This window comes from Sus scrofa, chromosome 1 (genome assembly GCF_054392235.1).
Source record: "Sus scrofa isolate SSC_HxYL_T2T_F1_AM1 chromosome 1, Sscrofa_HxYL_maternal_Yorkshire_Landrace_v2.0, whole genome shotgun sequence".
NCBI classification, from domain to species: Eukaryota; Metazoa; Chordata; class Mammalia; order Artiodactyla; family Suidae; genus Sus; species Sus scrofa.
Window position 1 is genome coordinate 263,685,900 of NC_139383.1, and position 21,265 is coordinate 263,707,164.

At 46.2% G+C, this 21,265-nt stretch overlaps 1 protein-coding gene across 8 annotated transcripts in view; it reads right to left on the reverse strand.

Moving 5' to 3' along the window:
- Positions 1-21,265, reverse strand: part of SUSD1 (sushi domain containing 1) — a 149,115-nt gene that overhangs the window by 21,434 nt on the left and 106,416 nt on the right. For 4 of the 8 annotated variants that reach the window (XM_084992219.1, XM_084992197.1, XM_084992207.1 and 1 more), the window contains 3 exons: positions 16,884-16,980; positions 11,942-12,200; positions 5,128-5,167 (listed from right to left, as the gene is read on the reverse strand). In XM_084992219.1, coding sequence (XP_084848345.1) covers positions 5,128-5,167; positions 11,942-12,200; positions 16,884-16,980 — 396 coding nt within the window. Of the gene's footprint in view, positions 1-453; positions 4,301-5,024; positions 5,168-11,941; positions 12,201-16,883; positions 16,981-21,265 lie in introns of those variants that run through there. The other 4 variants (XM_084992192.1, XM_084992187.1, XM_084992213.1 and 1 more) reach the window with 3 other exon arrangements.

Sequence of the window (21,265 nt, forward strand, 5' to 3'; positions counted from 1 at the left end):
CAATGTCCCCTCACAAACAGGAGAGAAGCCAAGGTAAGAGTTGAGGAACTTGACTTCCTCTTGACTATCCACTCACAGGCCCTCTTTCACCCTGAGCAGGAAGCCCAACTATTCCCTTACTCTAGAGGTAAGTACTCAGAGTGTTTTTAATTCATTCTGCAAAACACAACCTGGCTTGTAGCTCCAGGCACAATTCTTGCTGTAGAACAGCTTCTGGTTATACACTCTTTTTCTGCTTTGCATATATACCCTGTGGACATGAGTCGATCCAATCAAGAGAACTCATGGTGTAGCCACATGCTTCTTTAGGGACTTCCCACATTAATTCCTGACTGAGAAAACTTACAACCGGCCAAGGTGAATTACACTGATTAGAGCTTTGCCACACCCTCTGCTTACCCTCCCTTCCGTGGTCTCATGCCATGAAACCATACTTATTTTTCTTCTAAATCATTTATCGAATTTTTTTTTTTTTTTTTTTTAAGAAACTGGAGTGAATCATGTGTTATTTCCCAGAGTCTCAGTGACTCATTCTTAATGCAAGTAAATCCATGTGGCTTAAACTCCACTAGTCTCTGTAGGGTGGCTCCTTGAAGAGCTATTGTGCTCAGGAGTGAAAGAGCTTCCGGGTCCTTATCTTTAACCCCTTCACGAATGCAAATATTACAGGTGCTGCAGAGCCAGTTAGAAAGGCCCCACCTGTCCTCTCAGATCTTGTGACAGCGGGGGACTTCCTCTGGCTGTATCCAAAGAGCTAGCACACCAGTTTGAATGGAGAAGAATGAGAGGGTTAATCAGAAGCATACACTGGGGTCCAAGTGATGCCTTAGAAACCAGACTAAGAGTACTGGTGGCTCTGGAGGGACTGGCAGGGGAATCATGAAGTCAGGGCTGCACTTGAGAAACATGTCCAGTGTCCCCTCGTGACTCAGTGGGATAAGAATCCAGCACTGTCACTGCTGTGGCTCTGGTTACAGCTGTGGCGCGGGTTCAACCCCTGGCCTGGGAACTTTCACACGCTGTGGGAAGACCACGTCCAGAGGCCATGTTGGCCGGAGTGAAGAGGGATGCCCTGAACGCTGCCATGGGAGATAAGGGGGCTGACCAGCTGTCCGTGCTACAGATAAAGGCCTCTGCTCAGGGAGTGAACACAGAAATGAAAATTAGAGAGGCCTGCCCAAGAGCAAGATGTGGGCTAAAAGGGAAGGAGTCACTAATGACTCAGAGGTTTCATGCCTGTGATTAACGAATGTTTCCTGACGGGAGTTTATCATCATCTCACGGATAGCAAATGACCTCGCTCTGTGGACTCAAAAAAGCACACACTCGTGGTACCTTGTGGCTGGAAGGGATCACAGTGATCCTGGAGGGAGGCAGTAGAGAACCAGCCAAGTGAAATATAATTTCCAAGACCCTCGGCTGATTAGCAGTAGGACTCGGGCAGGGAAGCCCAGGCCTCTGCATTTCCCATCAAACCGACGGCCTGCTGGCTCCCTGGTCGCGATGACACAGCTCTGTGGGGGGCAAATGTGCAAAAGGTTGGAATAGCACGATTCGTCAGCACGCAAGGACAAGCATGGGGCTGCTCCTTGGCACGAGTGACCCGAAACAACTTCAGGACTCATTTGGATCCTACTTCTGCCCAAATTACTTTCTGAAAGGCAGACTCCGACATTTTTGCCAAAGGAGACGGCCAGGTGAGCACACAACCCAGGTGAATTTTGTACACAGATGCATATATACTAGAACTGCCTTCGGAATTCCAATGGAACACTGGGTTTTCTATTATCTCAGAGCTTTCCAGCAGCTTGAATTCAGAAGGTTCAAACTCTCTTTCACTAGGAGGGGGGAAAGGCACCGCCAAAAGCCACTTGGATATGTCCACAGCAAAGTCCTTCCTGTGAACTTAATCACAGACTGTAGTCCGCCCCTGGGCCATTTCTTCTACCCAATTTGAGTTTGTTAATCAGACCAAACAGCTGCTGAAGCAGTGGGTTCTGGAAGCTATTGTTTCTGTGCCTCTCCAGGATGCTTGCACCTCTCCATTCTTCTGATAAAAGCACCTCTTTTCCCTGTGGGAACTCCATGTCCGCCCTTCAAGCTTTTGGGAATGGACTGGCAGAAAAATTTCCAAGTGTCAGATGGGTGACTGTTTCTTGCGGTCATCAGTCAGTTCCAAGAAAGGAAGCCTAGCCGATCTGTATGCAGACACGCAACAGCACCCATCTTCGTGGGAGAGGCCCTCACTTACTGTGCTGCGTGAAATACGTCAGAGAAAAACATAGACTGTACGACCTCCCTTGCATGTGGGATCTAAAAAAGCAGAATTCATAGAAATAGAGAGTCCAATGGTGGTTACTAGGGACTAACGGGTGAGGGAAATAGGCAGATGCTGATCAAAGTGTACAAACGTCCAGTCGTAATACAAACAGGTTCTGGGCAGCTAATGTACAGCGTGGTGACTAGAGTTAACGATACTGTACTGTATACTGAAAAGCTGCCAGGGGAGTAGATTGTCAACATTCACACATGCGCACATGTACTATATACAAAAACACATATCCATGTACCTTATGCGTATTACATATGCATGGGGAGTATGTGAGGAGATGGAAGGATGAATTAATCTTCCTGCGGCAGTCATGTTGCAATATACGTGTGAATCAAATCATCACGTGGTACCTCTTAAACTCACCCAACGTTACGTGTAAATTATTTTCTCAAAAACACCTGAGAGAGCGCGAGCACCGCGCTCCCCGCCGAGCGGTCTGCAATCCAAGATGGCTGACAGGCTGACAGGAACGCCCCTCGACCAGCTGAAAAGCCATGTTCCCTACCCTTGTTGAGGCTGGTGGGAGTAGAGATAAACAGCTGAGAAATGATGCTAGGGGATAAGCAAAGGAATGAAGGAAGCCTAGTTCTCCACATTGCTCCCAAACATTTCCTGCGAGGTACCCTCCCCTGACAGGGTAACAAGCCCCCAGTTGTAAGGCCCCACTCCCTGGCGCCCGCCTGGAAGCTGGGTTATGTGGGCCTTTCCTCATCCCCCTATTTTCATTGCTTTCTGCTGCTCTGAGGCAAGGGACAGGATGTGAGGAGTTAAAGTGATACTCTGGGCTAAGAGCCGAATTCCCCAGGCTGTTGCTAGGAGGAATGAACCACCAGGAAAAGGTCAGGATTCAGAAGGTCATAAACTTGACCTGATTTCTGGTCTTAGCTACAAATTAATGGAATTCTTATGAACCAAATCCAGTGGCAGGTTGCCTGCTGGTTTTAAGAAATGTGCTGCCAGGGAAATCCCAGCCTGGCAAACAAGGACCTGTGATTGCTCAACCCCTAAGGCAGCTCCCCGACCTGGATCACCACCCGGGAAAGCAGAAGCAGGGCTCCTCCCCACGGCATCTCTCAGGGGAGACTCGGAGGAAAGGGACGCAGGTGCTGCCCCATCAGGCAGAGCCCGAAGCCACCAACCTGACAGACCAAGCGACCCATTTGGCTGGCAGGGCAAGAGATGCTTGCTTTTCCTGTCCAGAAGGATGTGGTTCTTGCTGTGGGTCCTCGGACCGCTGCAAGGTTCTTTTATCTTTTCCTCCTTTCCAAATGCATGTACTTCTTGTGATGATCCACTTTTCCCTTTCATCTTATAGACTGTGGTTTGAGAATGGTTACATTTGCCATTTGGTCTGGACTGCCAGACCATCATGAGAAGCACATCTAGATCAGACCAAGAGGGATGGGTCAGCCCTGGGAACCTTGGTCTGGGCACTGGATTTAGTAACAGACCCACCTTTGAGGTGTCTTCCCCTCGGGTTCCACTTTTGGTTATATGGAGGACAGGTCCACTTTCTTAACGGAGGGTCTTTTTCTCAGCAGTGTACGTGCCTGTGTGTGCACATGCTAAGCAGCCGCATGGCTGAGAGGAGTGGACTATTTGTAGCTCTTTGCTCGGGTCTGCCAGCAGGGTTTTCTATGCCTCTTTCCCTGATGGGGATCAAGTCCCCTTCTCAGTGCAACCCCGGTACACTTGCCAATGAGGCATCCCAGGAAGCCCCAAACCCAAGGGAAGCAGATCATGCGACCCTATCTCCTCCAAACAGGGATTCACCCAATGGACAGTCACTTACCTAGGGGATGAGACTCCCTAAAGTGAAAAACTGTCTGTTCCCACTGAACTGGCTAAGCTGGGGCAGCTGGTGCCTATTCTTCCCCGCCACATAGCTTATAGAAGAAGAAAATGAGGCCAAGTCACACTGAGAAACAGAGAGAGGAGGCAAGATAGAAAGGGAGACTCTCGGAGTCCCTGGAAGCCTAGTGGGTAAAGGATTAGCATTCTCACTGCTGTGGCTCAGGTGTGGGTTTGATCCCTGGCCCAGGAACTTCCCCATGCCGTGGGCACAGCCAAAAAAAAAAAAAAAAAAAAAAAAAAAAAAAAAAAAAAGGAAGAAAGAAAGAAAGGGAGAGTCCTATGTTCCACTTAAGGTGTTAAGTCTCAAGTCCCAGGTCCTGGAGGCCTGGAACCGTCCCTTTAGTTAGTTTGTTTTTTAGTTTTTAGGGCACCTGCGGCATATGGAAGTTCCCTGGCTAGGAGGTAAATCAGAGTTGCAGCTGCCGACCTCCGCCACAGCCAGAGCAATGTGGGATCTGAGCCGCACCTGCAACCTACACTGCATCTCAAGGCAACACCACATCCTCAATCCACGGAGTGAGTCCAGGGATCGAACCCATATCCTCATGGATACTATTCAGGTTCATAACCACTGAACCACAACGGGAACTTCTGACCCCTCTAGTTTTGATACCACAAGCTCCCACTCCCATCCTTTCCAGCTATGGCTTTTTGTGGGTTAGTGTGAGATATGTTTCTGTCACCTGTGACTATTTTTCTTTGTTTGGTTTTTGGCCAGGCCCATAGCATGTAGAAGTTCTCAGACCAGGGATCAAACCTGAGCCACAGCAGTGACCCGAACCACAAGCCACGAGCAGTGACAACACTGTGTCCTTAACCTGTTGAGCCCCCAGGGAACTCCCTGTGACAATTTGAAAAGAAATTTCATGACATATACTTGCTGCTGCAGATTGGACAGAGGAGAAATAAGGATCGTGGTTTTAGGCAGAAAATGGTTTTACCTTTGACCTGAGCCCAAACCGCACAGGAGCTTCTTCTCACCTGAAAAGGAAAACACAGCAATGTGTATAACCGGGCAGCACATGATGGCAGTTTAAATGACACAGTTTAGCCCTCCAAGCTGCAGGGTTTCATCTCTTATCCTGGACCCCAAGACTCTTAAAGTCTCATCCAGCTCTAACCTCTTACAATTTAGCCTCATGATCACCGAGTGTTCAAAGGGACTGGTGTGGGGAGCAGGGACAGAAGTGGCCCCAGAGACCATGTCTAAAACTGTCCAGGGGACCTCAGGAAGCCCCCGCTGCAGGGAAAGAGCAGGAATGGAGTCACGTGCCACTCTCCTTGCCAGCTCTCAGCAGCTGGCACCCCCGGCCTGCAGAACTATGTCAAAAAGGATTCTGAGGTCACCTTAAAACGGCCACAAGGTTTTGAACGTGACTAAATTTTGCCTGGATGCTTAGTGCATCAAGCGCCTCTAAGAAAAGATAATGTGCAAGAGTAACCAGTGAAGAGTACATTTCAAGACATGGGGGAGGAAAAAGGACCTCAAACAGCAAGGCAGTCCCCGGGAAGCTGAATATATTAAAGGAGAAACATTGGCAGGGCCAGGTGAAGAAGGGAGCTCATTAAAATGGAGGCCCTTGATCAGATGTGCATTTTATAAAAAGCATTATGGCTGTGGCATGGAGCAAGGAGATAGGAAGATTAAGAGACAAGAAGGTGAGTTAGAAAATTGATGCTTAAATGAGAGATGTCAAAGGCTAAACAGAGCTAACGAAGAAGACGAAAGGATGATTTTAAATGGCATTAAAGCGATAAAACTGACACAATTTGATGATGGACACTCAAGAAAATAAGAAGAGGGGGAGAGATTCTCGTACTAAGTGAAGTAAGTCAGAAAGAGAAAGATAAATACCTTATGACATCACTAATATGTGGAATCTAAAATATGACACAAATGAACTTATCTACAAACAGAAACAGACTCACAGACATAGAGAAGAGACTTGTGGTTGCAGGGGGTGGGAGGGAGTGGGATGGACTGGGAGTTTGGGGTGAATAGATGCAAACTATAAACATTTAGAATGGATTAGCAATGAGGTCCTACTGTATAGCACAGAAACTATATCCAGCCTCTTGGGACAGACCATGATAGAAGATAATATAAGAAAGGGAATATATATACATAATATATATTATACATATGTTATACATATATGGCTGAGTCACTTTTCTGTACAGCAGAAGTTGGCACAACACTGTATAGTTGTAAATCAACTATACTTTAATAAAACAATTTTTTAAACTTTTAAAAGAAGAAAAAAAAAGAAAAAGAGACAAGAGTTATTCCTAGATTTCTGTCTTGGCAACTGGAAACAGTCATGCTATTTATTGGGACAGATACACAGCAGGAAAAACAGAAAGGGAGAAATGGAAAATTCACACTTTCTGATTTCAAATTTTACTACAAAGCTACAGTAATCAAAACAGTGTGGTATGGGCGTAAAGACAAACATATAAACCAATGAAACAGAATAGAAAGCCCAGAAATAAACTCTTGTATATATCTATCAAAGGATTTTTTGACGAGACTGCCTAGACTATTCAATGGGGAAAAGAAATCTTCTCCAGAAATGGTGCTGGGAAAACTGGATAATAAAATGCAAAAGAATGAAGTGGGAGAGTTCCCTTGTGGAGCAGCATGTTAAGGATCCAGTGTTGTCACTGCAGCAGTTCTGGCCCAGGAAATTTCATATGGCACAGGTGCAGCCAAAAGAAAGAAAGAACGAATGGACGGAAGTATGATATGGGATCCTTACCAAACACCACATACAAAAATTAACTCAAAATAGATCAAACCTAAATATAAGACCTAAAACTATTAGAAGAAAACACAAAGGAAAAGTTTCAGGAAATTGCATTTGGCAATGATTTCATAGATATGACACCAAAAATACAGGCAACCAAAGGAAAAAATAGATAAATTAGACTTCATAAACATTAAAAACTTTTATACATCAAAGGACACTATACGCAGAGCAAAAAGGCAACTTATATAAAAATAATTTGTAAATTGCATATCCAGGATACATAGAGAACTCTGAAAACTCAGTGAGAAAAAAAGAAACCACTTCAAAAAATGGGCAAAGGACTTGAATAAACATCTCTCCGAAGAAGATACACAAATTGTCCAAAGTACACGAAAACATGTTCAACATCATAAATTACTAGGGAAATGCAAACCAAAACCACAATGGGAAACCACCTAACATCCATTAGGATGGCCATTATCAAAAGAGAAAAGAGCAAGCTTTGGGGAGAAGGTGGAGAAAAGGGAACGCTTGTGCACTGCTGGTGGGAGGATAAAATAGCGCAGTAGCTACGGAAAATAGTACGGGGATTCTTCAAAAAAATTAAAAAGAAAATTACCGAATGACCTAACAATTCCACTTCTGGGTATTTACCCAAAAGAACAGAAAGCAGAGACTCAAAGAGATATCTGTACACCCATGTTCATAGCAGCATTTTTTTTTTTTTGTCTTTTTTTGTTGTTGTTGTTGTTGTTGTTGCTATTTCTTGGGCCGCTCCCGCGGCATATGGAGGTTCCCAGGCTAGGGGTCCAATCGGAGCTGTAGCCACCGGCCTACGCCAGAGCCACAGCAACGCGGGATCCAAGCCGCGTCTGCAACCTACACCACAGCTCACGGCAATGCCAGATCGTTAACCCACTGAGCAAGGGCAAGGACCGAACCCGCAACCTCATGGTTCCTAGTCGGATTCGTTAACCACTGCGCCACAACGGGAACTCCCTTTTTTGCCTTTTTTTTAGGGCCGCACTTGCAGCATATAGAAGATCTCAGGCTAGAGGTCGAATCGGGGCTACAGCTGCCAGCCACAGCCACAGCCACAGCAACACGGGATCTGAACCACATCTGCGACCTAGACCACAGCTCATGGCAACGCCAGATCCCTGACCCACTGAGCGAGGCCAAGGATCAAACCCAACTCATGGACACTAGTCGGATTCGTTTCTGCTGGGCCACAACAGGAACTCCCCATGGTAGCATTAATTGCAAGAGCCAAGAGATGGAAGCAACCCAAGTGTCCATCTACAGAGGAAGGGGTAAACAAAATGTAGTATATACATGCAGTGGAATATTATTCAGCCTTCAAAAGAAAGGAAATTCTGACATATGCTACATTGTGAATTAACCTTGAAAACATTATGCTAACTATGACAATTGCAAAACATAAACCCGGTATGATTCGACTTACGCAAGGTATCTTGTGTAGTCAGATTCATAGAGACAGAAAGTAACAGGGTAGTTGCCAGGAGGTGGGGAGATGGAAGGAATGGGGAGCTGTTTAACTGGGAACAGAGTTGCAGTCTCACAAGATAAAATATTCTGGAAGATTAGTTTCATAACCATGGAAATGTACTCAGCACTTGTATACTGTTAGTTAAAAAATTAAGATGGTCCATTTTATGTTATGTGTATTATACCTCAATTAAAAATAAATGTTAAGGAGTTCCCACTGTGGCACAGCGAGTTAATGATCTAGCCTGTCTCTGTGTCATTGCCTGTTGGATCCCTAGCGCGGTGCAGTGAGCTAAGGATCCAGCGTTGCTGCAGCTGTGCAGTAGGTCACAGCTGAAGCTCAGACTTGATCCCTGGCCTGAGAACTTCCACATGCAACAGGTGCGGTCAAAAACAGAAAAAAAGTAAAATATAAACAAATCAACATTAAAAATAATAACTGCTAAATGTTCGAGAATTAGATGGTGGCTGTTGCATTACCACCATTTTGTGACTGTACACGTTAGATTTATTAGATATGTGAACTGTGTCTCAATAAAGATGTTCACAAAAGAAAAATAAATAAATCACTACAGATTTTTTTTTTTTTTTTTTGGCCACAGCCATGACATGCAGAAGTTCCCGGACCAGGGATTGAACCTGAGCTGCAGCTGCAACCAGTGCCAGAGCTGGGGCAAAAGCCAGATCCTTAACCCTCTGCACTACAGGAGAACTTGCACTACTGATTTTAATGACTGCAACAGCAATATATTTGAAACCCAAAAGTAATGCAAATATGCAAGTCCAAACAATTTTTTTTCAAAGAACAAGCACAGTTCTGCTTTGCCTACGAAAAAGTGGTATCTGGAGTTCCTGCTGTGGCTCAGTGGGTTGAGAACTCAACTAGTATCCATGAGAACGCAGGTTCGATCCCTGGCCTCACTCAGTGGCTTAAGGATCCAGCATTGCCCTGAGATATGGTGTAGGTCACAGATGCAGCTCAGATCCCAAATTGCTGTGGCTGTGGTGTAGGCTGGCAGCTGCAGCTCTGATCTGACCCCTAGCCTAGGAACTTCCATATGCTTTAGGTGAGGCCCTAAAAGGATAAAAAAATGAAAAAGAGGTATCAATGACATCATAGGGAAGTCTCCTTACACCAGAATTCTCATTGTAACCTCCTACTTCCTTCCCTCTGTGCCTCAATACTGATACTGAGTCACACTGAAGCCCTAATGCGCACTGTGACATTACTCAGAGGGCGTGCCTCTGGAAGGTCATTAGGTTTAGATGAGGTCATGAGGGTAGGGCCCCAGGATGAGATTAGTGTCCCCATAAGATGAGGAAGATTGATCCGAGCTCACTTACACCCTACCACATGAGGACACAGCAAGAAGGCAGCTGTCTATAGGCCAGGAAGTCTTCCCTCCCAGGGGAACCAAATCAGCCTGCATCTTTTTTTTTTTTTAATTTATTTATTTATTTTTATTTACTTTTTTTAAATTACTCAAATGAATCTATCACATCCTGTAGTTGTATAATGATCATAACAATCTGATTTCACAGGATTTCCATCCCACAGCCCAAGCACATCCCCCACCCCCCAAACTGTCTCCTCCGGAGACCATAAGTTTTTCAATGTCTGTGAGTCAGCATCTGTTCTGCAAAGAAGTTCATTTTGTCCTTTTTTTTCAGATTCCACATGTCAGTGAAAGCATTTGATGTTGGTGTCTCATTGTATGGCTGACTTCACTTAGCATGATAATTTCTAGGTCCATCCATGTTGCTAAGAATGCCGGTATTTCGTTCTTTTTAATGTCAGCCTGCATCTTAATCTTAGATGTCCCAGTCTCCAGAACCATGAGAAATAAACATTTGTTGTTTAAGCCGCTGAGGCCATAATATTTTGAAACGGAAGCCCAAGCTAACACACCCGCCCAGACCAAAGTCTCCATCTGAGACAGCAGCTCTCAGAGTACGTAACCTCTAAATGGTACTCATATTGCCCTGCAGGGACTGTCTGTGGCTAGAAACACCACGTCAGGATCTCCAGGTAATTTTCTAGCAAGGAGGCCTTGTCTAAGTCATAAACACCTTTGAACAAGTTCAAGGCAATATATTCCGGACTTTAGTCCTCCAATACTTCATCCCTACTCTACTGCCACAAAAGACCCCCAGACCTATTTTGGACATATTCTTGGCTGTACATCAAGCATGATAATGGCATATTAGACTTGTGTCCTATCCAGAATTTAATAGCAGGTTTCGCTCTTAAATATGGGATGCACATTACACACAAGAGGGTTCAAATTCATCAGTGAAGAAATGTTTCTACTAATATTCGTATAATTTTTCTAGTTTCCATTACCGACCGATAAGGAATTTATACCCAACTTTGAGTTCTCCTAGGGCAACCATCACCATGGTTTTTCCATAAGATCTTCCACCCCTCACCAACTAATCCAGCTCTTGCTATTCTGCTTGCCCACCTCATTCTATGTATTCATTAGGTAATGAATACAAATCTCTGTGTCTCCACAAAGAACCACCACTGGAAGAACATAGACTTTCTGAGGATGGAGAGGGGGGTGTAGAACTTACTCAATAGGCAGTAAAAGAAGCAGAAAACAGGGCCAGAAAGTAGTGCTGAGCTTAATCTGACCCTCCTGGAGTCTCAGTTCCAGGAGAATGAGGGGAGGCAGTAAGCCTGGCAGGAGTACAGTGGGAGTGACAGAGAGGTCTAGAGGTTCCTCTCCAACTCGGGCAGCAGTATGATAGGATGAGGGCATTCATGAAGCTTAAGAAGAACAAAAACTACTCAGTCCAAACACAAATCCAAATAGGAAGGTCCCCCAGGAAGTTCAGAATATCAACCTTCATATAAATTTCACCTGCCCATGTTTTAGAAAGTGAAAGTACTCAACACATTTTTATGGGTCTTACATGCACTATTAATCTCAAATATTGAGAAAACAATGCTTAAATATTTAAATTTCATGTGAAGAGGAAAGATACAGAACTCACAAGAGTTTTTGAAGAAATAGACCTTAAACATACATACAATGGAATACTATGCAGCCTTAAAAAAGAACAAAATACTGCCATGTGCAGCAACCTGGATGGACCTAGAGATAATCATACTGAGTGAAGTCAGAAAAAGAAAGACAAATACCATATGATATCATTTATATGTGGAATCTAAACTATGACACACATGAACCTACCTATAAAACAGAAACAGACTCACAGACATAGAGAACAGACTTGTGGTTGTCAAGGGGGAGGGTGGGATGGATTGGGAGTTTGGGATTAGCAGAGGCAAACTGGTATATATAGGATGGATAAACAACAAGGTCCCACTACATAGCACAGGGAAATATATTCAATATCCTGCAATAAACCATAATGGAAAAGAATATTAAAAAGAATGCATATGTATAATTGAATCACTTTGCTGTAAAGCAGAAATTAACACAACATTGTAAATCAACTACACATCAATAAAAAGGAAGAAATATACCTTATTCAGTTCACTTGTGATTCGCAATATAATGCAGTAATCATTCCCTTTTTTCAAGGGTGCGTTATAATATTTCCCATAGTATAGCCTGTCTCCGATAGATATCTCCATGGCATCATTCGGAATGTCTTTGGCCAGCAGTTCTGCAGTCACATATCCTTTGGCATCAGAAGCATTGCTAAAGAAGGAGGGAGCCTCTTCAGAATCACAAACAAATGTGCTTTGGAGGGCCAGGGGAAGCACTAACACCTGATATGAACTGGAAGAGAAAAGAAAATGTCTATCAGACCCTTGCCTGGGTAATTCATTCATTCACTTAGTCATATTTATTGAGCATCTGCTATGAGAGCAACACTTTTCTAGACACTGGAGACACAACACTGGATAAGAAGAAATCCTTGCCCAACCCTCCTATACTGGTGAGAATGTAAACTGCTGCAGCCACTAGGGAGAATAGTGTGGAGGTTCCTTGGAAAACTAAAAACAGAGTTGCCATATGATCCTCCAATCCCACTCCTGGGCATATATCCAGAGAAAACCATAAACTGAAAAGATACATGCACCTCAGCGTTCACTACAGCACCATATACAATGGTCAAGAGATGGAAGCAACCTAAATGTCCATCAACAGGTGAATGGATAATGAAGATGTGGTACATATATACAACAGAGTACTACTCAGCCATAAAAAAGAATAAAATAATGCCATCTGCAGCAACATGGAGGGACCTAGAGATTATCCTACTAAGTAAGTCAGAAAGAGAATGACAAATATCCTATGACATTGCTTACATGGGGATTTGGGGAAAAAAACACAAAGGAACTTATTCTCAAAACAGAAAGAGACTCACATACACAGGTACCAAAGGAATAAGGGGGGGTGGAGTGAAGGGAGGGATGCATTAGGACGCTGGGATTAACATATACACATCACTATACATAAAATAGATAACCAACAAGGACCTACTACGTAACACAGGGAACTATACTCAATACTATGTAGTAACCTATAAGGGAAAAGAATCTGAAAAAGAATATATATGCATAACTGAATCACTGTGTGGTATGCCTGAAACTGCACAATATTGTAAACCAACTATACTTCAATAAAAAAAAATTTTTCAGGAGTTCCCATTGTGGCTCAGCAGGTTATGAATCTGACTAGTATCCACGAGGTTGTGGGTTCAATTCCTGGCCTCACTCTGTGGGTTAAAGATCTGGCATTGCCATGCGCCATGGTATAGGTCGAAGACATGGCTCAGATCCCATAATGCTGTGGCTGTGGTGTAGGCCAGCAGCTGCAGCTCCAATTTGACCCCTCGCCTGGAAACTTCCTTCCGTATGCCGTGAGTGCAGCCCTTAAAAAAGAAAAAAAAAAAAAAAATCTTTAAAAAGTCCTTGCACACGTGAGATTGACAGTCTGACAGCTCCAACAGTCTTGGAACTCTGGTCAGAACCTACAGGGTTAATGCCAGATGGAAATGGGTGAGGGATCTCTCCAAGTTCAGGCTGCGGATGGATACCCAGGAAACCCTCTTTTGCCGGGAGGCGTGGGTGCCCTGAGCATACACGTCTTAAAGTTGATCTAAGCAGTGATTTTCACGTGGGCGAATAAAGCCCAGCTGTGGAAAGGGTTTAGCAGTCACATGGAAGCCAACCGCCTACAAGCATTAATGCAGTAAGTCTGCAAAAAAAAGGCTCCACATAATCACATGGGGAACCTAAAACAGAACTCATGTGATTGACATTCTCTGCAGTTCACGGACTGATACCCAAGTTCCTGTGACGTGAAAGAGAAACACTGAGCGCAGAGTCACCACGAGGTATCTGGTCAGACAATATCCTGAAACAGCCCTCGAGGGACCATCTCATGTGCTCCCTGGATGTGGACAAAGAAACACATGAGCAGTCGGGTGTCCTCGTATCATGCACTTTAGTGTTAATTTATCCCCCCTCCAACAGAAAATCTGACAGTGAAAGGAAGTGTTGAGAATAAAAACACTCTGAGAATGAATCACATCTTCCTTTTCTCTCCCGTCCACTCGGGACTTCTCTCCGGCTTCTAGTGTCATAGGTGCTGTGAGGTCTGCGTTCTCTATCAGCCCTGACAGCAGAGACTTGAGGCATTTACTCTCGTATCTTTGCAAACCCTTGTGCCCAGTTCTTTTTGGCTAGGATGGATGCCCCACACATGTTCCTTGAGTCGAAATTTCAGTAAAGGGGAAAAACACGCATCAGCACCAAATATGATGAGGCTAATTTCCAAAACTCGGTAGAGCACATAATTCTATTTCACCAATAAATATACACTTCCTGCTCCCCCAGTTCCTAGAGGTTCTCAGGCCTCTGCATTCCGCAAAGTTTCTGGGTTCACTTTCAGCCACGGCTTTCTGCAGAAGGGACAAAGTAAAGCCTGCAGGGCAATGCGTTGTCACCGCCACCATCAGTAAACATTGACTAAGCTGCCACTGCCTACAAGGAAACACCTATAATGGCAAACTTTCCCCGGGACTTGAAGACGTTCCTATGAGTCATGGCCACAGGTAAGAAAGTAAATGTGCAGCAGGCTCCCCGCTGCCCAGAAGCAGATCTTCAAGTCCTTCTCCCCTTTCCATGTAGGAGGTGGTGCTCAAGTACAAGTTCAAGGCTCACCTGCACTCATCTGGTTCTGTACGTTGCCCACGAGAGGCCCCATTCATGAGGCATAAAGCGGGTCTCCCCATTTAGCATGATCATAATCACTCAAGTTGCTTGATAATTAATTATACAAACTTCCAGCCCCCATCCCAGATCTCCTGAATCAAAATCTCCAGGAGAGGCATTCCCTTCATGGCTCAGCGGTTAACGAGCCCAACTAGGATCCATGAGGATGCGGGTTTGATCCCTGGCCTCGCTCAGTGGGTTAGGGATCCAGAGTTGCTGTGAGCTGTGGTGTAGGTCGCAGATGCAGCTCGGATCCTGCATTACTGTGGCTGTGGTGTGGGCCAGCAGCTGCAGCTCCGATTCGACCCCTAGCCTGGGAACCTCCATATGCCATGGGTGTGGCCATAAAATGCAAAGAAAAAAATTTTTAATTTTTTTTAAATAAAAAATAAATCTCTAGTAGAGTCTGAAAATTCATATGGTGATAAAGCACCTCGGTGATTGCTGTGATGTGGCAAGTGTGGAAGACATCAACCTTAAGAGGGCCCAGCACCCGGCTGCACCAGCCACCCACGATCCCCAAGCCAAGGAAGGGAGGCTCAGTCCCAGAGCCCCTGCTCCACCATGTGCCCTGAGCCACTGACCCCCCTGCCCACCCCCCACCCCCAACAATGCACAAGGCAGACTCGGGCCTGTCCCCACACTGACTGTGCTGCCACCCCCAGCTCTAACCAGGCAGTTGGGTCAAGGAAACTGCCCCCATCGCCTGCTAGTAATGACCCCTGATGACGTTGGGGAAGCAGTGGTGGCTGTTTAGAGCATGACTGTTCTGGAAGGACTTCTACCCTCTTTCTCACCACTACCCTCCCTTGAATGACTCACAGATCTGCACTTCCTGTTTTGAAAGCACTGACCGGGCAGAGCCACAAGGGTAGGCCGTCATTTGGCTTTTCTTTCTGCCTTGCATAACCATCTGGCCTACATACCGCGTTTGTCTTGCAAATTCTCTCAGGCAGTGACATGACAGCTTCTGTTCTCCTTACAGCAGCAGAATTACAGGGCCTTCCAGTAACTTGTCAGGAATCAAGACACAGAACAAGCAGGGCCCTGTCCATGCCTGGAAAGACTTTGGACCATTTACTGACCTCAAACTCAAAGACACAAAAAGGCTAAGCTGACTCACAGATGATATCGCTAGCCTTTCTTCTTTACAGTTTTGTGGCAGCTCCCGCTGTACCATGATCTTCCTGGAGGGTCATGAGACTGAAGGGTCCCGAGAGACACGGGGCAGTGCAGGTTAGGACAAGAGAGCAAGTTATCGCCGTCTCCTTGACTTGCTTCTGTGGGTAAGATGCTCATCTCTTCAGGGGAACCTCAATCTCCCTCTCTAAAAAGGGGATAATTGCACTTTCCAAATCCTACCAGGACCTTTGTAAATAAAAAGCTTAACTGAACACAGCCAAGTCCACCAACTCTGATGAGGTAAATTCATTCCATCCTAATACTATCTGGAGTCCCAGGAGCGGTCACTGAGGATGCAGTGACCTGCCCATATCTCTACACATGGATGAATGAAAAGAACTCTCCAAATGGCACTTTCAGAAACCACGACACCACCCCCACCAGATCATCCTTTTTTTTTTTTTTTTTGGTCTTTCGTCTTTTTGAGGGCTGCACCCATATGGAGGTTCCCAGGCTAGAGGTCTAATCGGAGCCACAGCCACAGCCACAGCCACAGCCACACCAGATCTGAGCCACGTCTACGACCTACACCACAGAAAGCTCACAGCAACGGCAGATCCTTAACCCACTGAGCAAGGTCAGGGATCAAACCCACAACCTCATGGTTCCCAGTGGGATTCATTTCTGCTGCGCCATGACGGGAACTCCCAGATCATCCTTCAATAAAGGGAAATACAGTCTGTCTTTGGTAAATGAAATGCTGCTCCTGACCCACCATCACTAACGGATGGACTTGGAGGCGGAAGTGCAAAGGCTAGAGTGCCTGACCTGCCCCACACACTCAACCAACGCTCATCCACTGGCCAAAGGAACAGATTTGATTTCTTGAGCTCTGCTTGTCTCGGTCCCTTAATGGTCTCTTTATTCATTGGGAGGGTGCTGGTTGGAATGAAAGGCCCAGTCTGTGCCCAAGGAAACAAAAAAAAGAGAGGCCCCGACTACCTTGCCTCTGCTATTCAAAGGCAGTGACCCAAGGAAAAGTCTCTTCTTCGCTCAAAGTTTCCAAAACACTCCCTGGGGACCACTGGGCAGCCATGGAAGACGGACCTCCACTGACCTGATAGGCCCGTTTATCTCCTCGGCTTTCCTCAGTCTCAGACGCGGTAGAGGCCCTCCGTGCACAGTGACAAAGTCTATTTCCGGAAGGGGAGGCTCTGCGAACATGTTGAAAAGAAGAAAAGGGGTATGATCAGATGACGCAGAAGCATGAAGAAAGCGGTCCCCGTGGGGCGTCGAAAGGAAAGTTTTCACGTAAGAAGCAATGAGCACATTCTGGAGTTCCTGTCGTGGCTCAGTGGTTAACGAATCCAACTAGGAACCATGAGGTTGCGGGTTCGATCCCTGGCCTTGCTCAGTGGGTTAAGGATCTGGCGCTGCCCTGAGCTGTGGTGTAGGTTGCAGATGCGGCTCGGATCCCGCGTTGCTGTGGCTCTGGCGTAGGCCGGTGGCTACAGCTCCGATTGGACCCCTAGCCTGAGAGCCTCCATATGCCACAGGAGCAGCCCAAGAAATAGCAAAAAGACGGGAAAAAAAAAAAAAAAAAAAAAAAGCAATGAGCACATTCTGACACCTGCTCCAACGTGAATGAGTCTTGAAAACATTAGGCGACGTGAAATAGGCCAGACACAGAAGGAAAAATTATTACATGATTCCACTTACCCGAAATATCTGGAACAGGTAAACCCAAAGAGACAGAAGTAGATTAGAAGTTGCCAAGGTTGAGGGCGGTGGGTAGGGAATGGGGAGTTACTGCTTAATGGTCAACAGAATTTCTGTTTGAGGTGATGAAAACATTTTAAAAATGGAGAATGGCATTCCCGGCATGGCTCAGTGGAAACGAATGTGACTAGCATCCATGAGGACGCAGGTTCGATCCCTGGCCTCGCTCAGCCAGTTAAGGATCCGGCGTTGCTGTGAGATGTAGGTCACAGACGCGGCTCAGATCCTGAGTTACTGTGGCTGTGGTGCAGGCTGGTGGCTACAGCTCCAACTGGACCCCTAGCCTAGGAACCTCCATGTGCTTCGGGTGTGGCCCTAAAAAAAAAGTACATTTATATATATATATATATAAACTTTTAATATATATATACATTTTAATGCATATAAACTTTTAATATAGATAATGCACATTTTAATATATCTATATAAACTTTTTTTAGAGTGATGCCCCAGCACTGACAGAGGGTGGATGCTGTGGGCATTCCAGCGAAGCTGGTAGGTAGGTACCTATTTGGTGGGCAGCCCAGCATTTCAGACATCTAGATCCTTTACAGTCACACAGTCACACAGTTCTCTGTCCTTATCTTGCTCTCCCCAGCAACCAGATTTCCACAAGGAGGAGAACGTTCTGAGTGGTTGACGCCAGTGTCTCAGCATTGAACTGGGAGTTAGATGTAGCAACTGCCGCTCTGCCTTGTGCCATCCCATTAATCTTCTCAACAGTGCTGCCAAGTGGAGGAGATTTATAGACAGAGGGAGGGAGGACGAGAGACGGAGACAGAATAAAATATGACTCTCTCCTCCCACGTTCCCCCTGAACCCTGCCCCTGTGAAATGAAGGACCAGGAGGCCAAAAGAGTCCCTCAAGACTCTATTTACCCAATTAGGACATCGCTTTGGGGTAGAAATTCTCAATTCAAATGAAAATGTAGCCCCACCTAGATAGTTTTTAAAGCTCTACTGAATATGTTATGCATCCACTGCCTCTCACCAAACATTTCTTAGCCACTTCCATGCACCTTTATGTGAGTCTGGAAGAAACAGCCATGAAAGACCCAGTTTCTGCTTTCCAGGAGCTCAGTCTAATAGGGGCGACAAAGAACACCCCACCAAGGGCAGGGGGGTGAGCCTATTTAATACAGAAACAGATCAACGCAGGGGCAGGAGGTGAGAGAGAGTACAGACAGAGACGGAACTGCAGGTAATTCAGTATGGTCCAAAGAGTGGGTCCCATCTGGGTAGAGGCAAATGATAAAGTGAGAAGTGAGGGTACAGGTCAGATCCGAGGTCCTGGAAATTAGCAGAAATCATCTAGAGACTCTCAGCAGAGGTGTATTTTATTTTATTTATTTTATTTTAGTCTTTTTAGGGCCGCACCTATGGCATATGAAAGTTCCCAGGCTAGGGATTGAATTGGAACTGCAGCTGCCAGCTGCAGCCACTGCAACGCAGGATCCAAGCCGAGTGTGTGATCTACACCACTGCTCACTACTCCTTAACTAACTGAGTGGGGCCAGGGATCAAACCCACGTCCTCATGGATACTAGTCAGGCTCTTTACTGCTGACCCACAACAGGAACGCCCAGAGGTATATTTTATTTTTATTTTGTCTTTTTGCCTTTTCTAGTGCCACTCCCACGGCATATGGAGGTTCCCAGGCTAGGGGTCCAATCAGAGCTGTAGCCACCAGCCTACGCCAGAGCCACAGCAACACCAGATCCGAAATGCATCTGCGACCTACACCACAGCTCATGGCAACACCGGATCCTTAACCCACTGAGCAAGGACAGGGATCGAACCTGCAACCTCATGGTTCCTAGTCAGATTCGTTAACCACTGAGCCACAATAGGAACTCCCAGAGGTGTATTTTAGAACTGCAATGTAGACCACCGGTTGAAGGATGAATTGGAAAAGAGCAAAAGCACAGGTTGTCCAAAATCTAGGTAAGATGTGCCTGAGGTCAGAAGCAAGGGGTGGCACTCAGAATGGAGAAGAGGGAGCAGATGGAAGACACACTGGAGGAGAGATGACAGAAGGGGGCGGAAGGCGGGGAAGGGGAAGGACTCTGGGCTTGGGGGTTTGGGCCACTGAGACCCCAGAGATGCCATTCATCACAGTCTGGAGGGAAGTTCAGATGCCGCCCACTTCTCGACCTGTTAAGCGTGAAGTGCTTGTGAACTCATCCAGCAGGCAGTTCGAAATGTGGGTCCAGAGCTTCAGAGCAAACCATGCGGATGATACGGCGTCAGTCATCAAGCGCGGAGGCTACAGCTACCCCCGCGGACGGTACACACACGCATCCAAGAAGAGATGAGGGCCCAGCGTGGACCACTGGGAAACCCAGGCTTCGAAGACAAGGCAGATGAGTGAGAGCCCCTATCGCTTTTATTAAACGGGGCTAAGTCTAGAATTTCTTCCAGAGTCACCCAGACATGGTCACACAGATGACTCTTTCCATAAATGGGGGGACTGCCAGGGACCCTAGGCAGGGACCTTAGAACAGCCCCTGCTTAGCGTTAAAACCTCACACTAAGGTGTTTCTGCGAGGTGTCCAGAAAGAGATGGCATAAGTGACACTCCCGAGGGAGACATTCCTGCAGCAGGGGTTGGGGGAGGGGACATGCCGCCTGAAAAGCCCCCACCAGGTCCCCCAGGGGAACCATGACCTCTTGAGTATTTCTGCACTCCGCCCGTCCCACTATCACTGAAATGCCCTGTCATCCGTGATGTTTTGTTGTCACAGTAAAATAAGTGGGTTTTTTTGGGGTTTTTTTTTTTTTTGTCTTTTTTTGTCTTTTTGCCATTTCTTGGGCCGCTCCCGTGGCACATGGAGGTTCCCAGGCTAGGGGTCGAATTGGAGCTGTAGCCACCAGCCTACGCCACAGCCACAGCAACGCGGGATCCGAGCCGCGTCTGCAACCTACACCACAGCTCATGGCAACGCCAGATTGTTAACCCACTGAGCAAGGGCAGGGTTCGAACCCGCCACCTCATGGTTCCTAGTCGGATTCGTTAACCACTGAGCCACGACGGGAACTCCAAATAAGTAGTTTTTATCACACATTTCCGGTTTTCAGTCCAGAGAGAGATTAACTGTTTACTCTTTTCTGTGTGAGACCTCTCTTCGGGCTCTTTTAAGTTATTCTTGTTTGCTCTTCTCTGAGATTAATAACTCCAGTTCCTCTAGTCTCTTGGCTAACCTTTTAAAACCACTCCGTTGTTCACCCACCCCAGTAACAGCGGAACGAAGTGCACACCCAGCTTGGAGAAGGCCGGCTCACAGCGGGGGCAGGAAGACTGTCCCCTGCTTGTTCTCTGCCATGTGTCCCTTTTCCGGTGCAAGCATCATTCCTGCAGTTCTAAGCAGGCAGCTACCACCGACTGATTCAATCAATGTATTACCTCTAGTCTGCTTACTGCTTTGTCCACTCAAGGCCTTCTCCATCTTATATTTTAAACAGCCTGCCTTGAACAGAAAGAGACTTACACTTCAAAAAAACGTATGCTTGGAGTTCCCGTCGTGGCTCAGTGGTTAACGAATCCAACTAGGAACCATGAGGTGGCGGGTTCGAACCCTGCCCTTGCTCAGTGGGTTGAGAATCCGGCTTTGCTGTGAGCTGTGGTGTAGGTTGCAGACGCGGCTCGGATCCCGCGTTGCTGTGGCTCTGGCGTAGGCTGGTGGCTACAGCTCCGATTCAACCCCTAGCCTGGGAACCTCC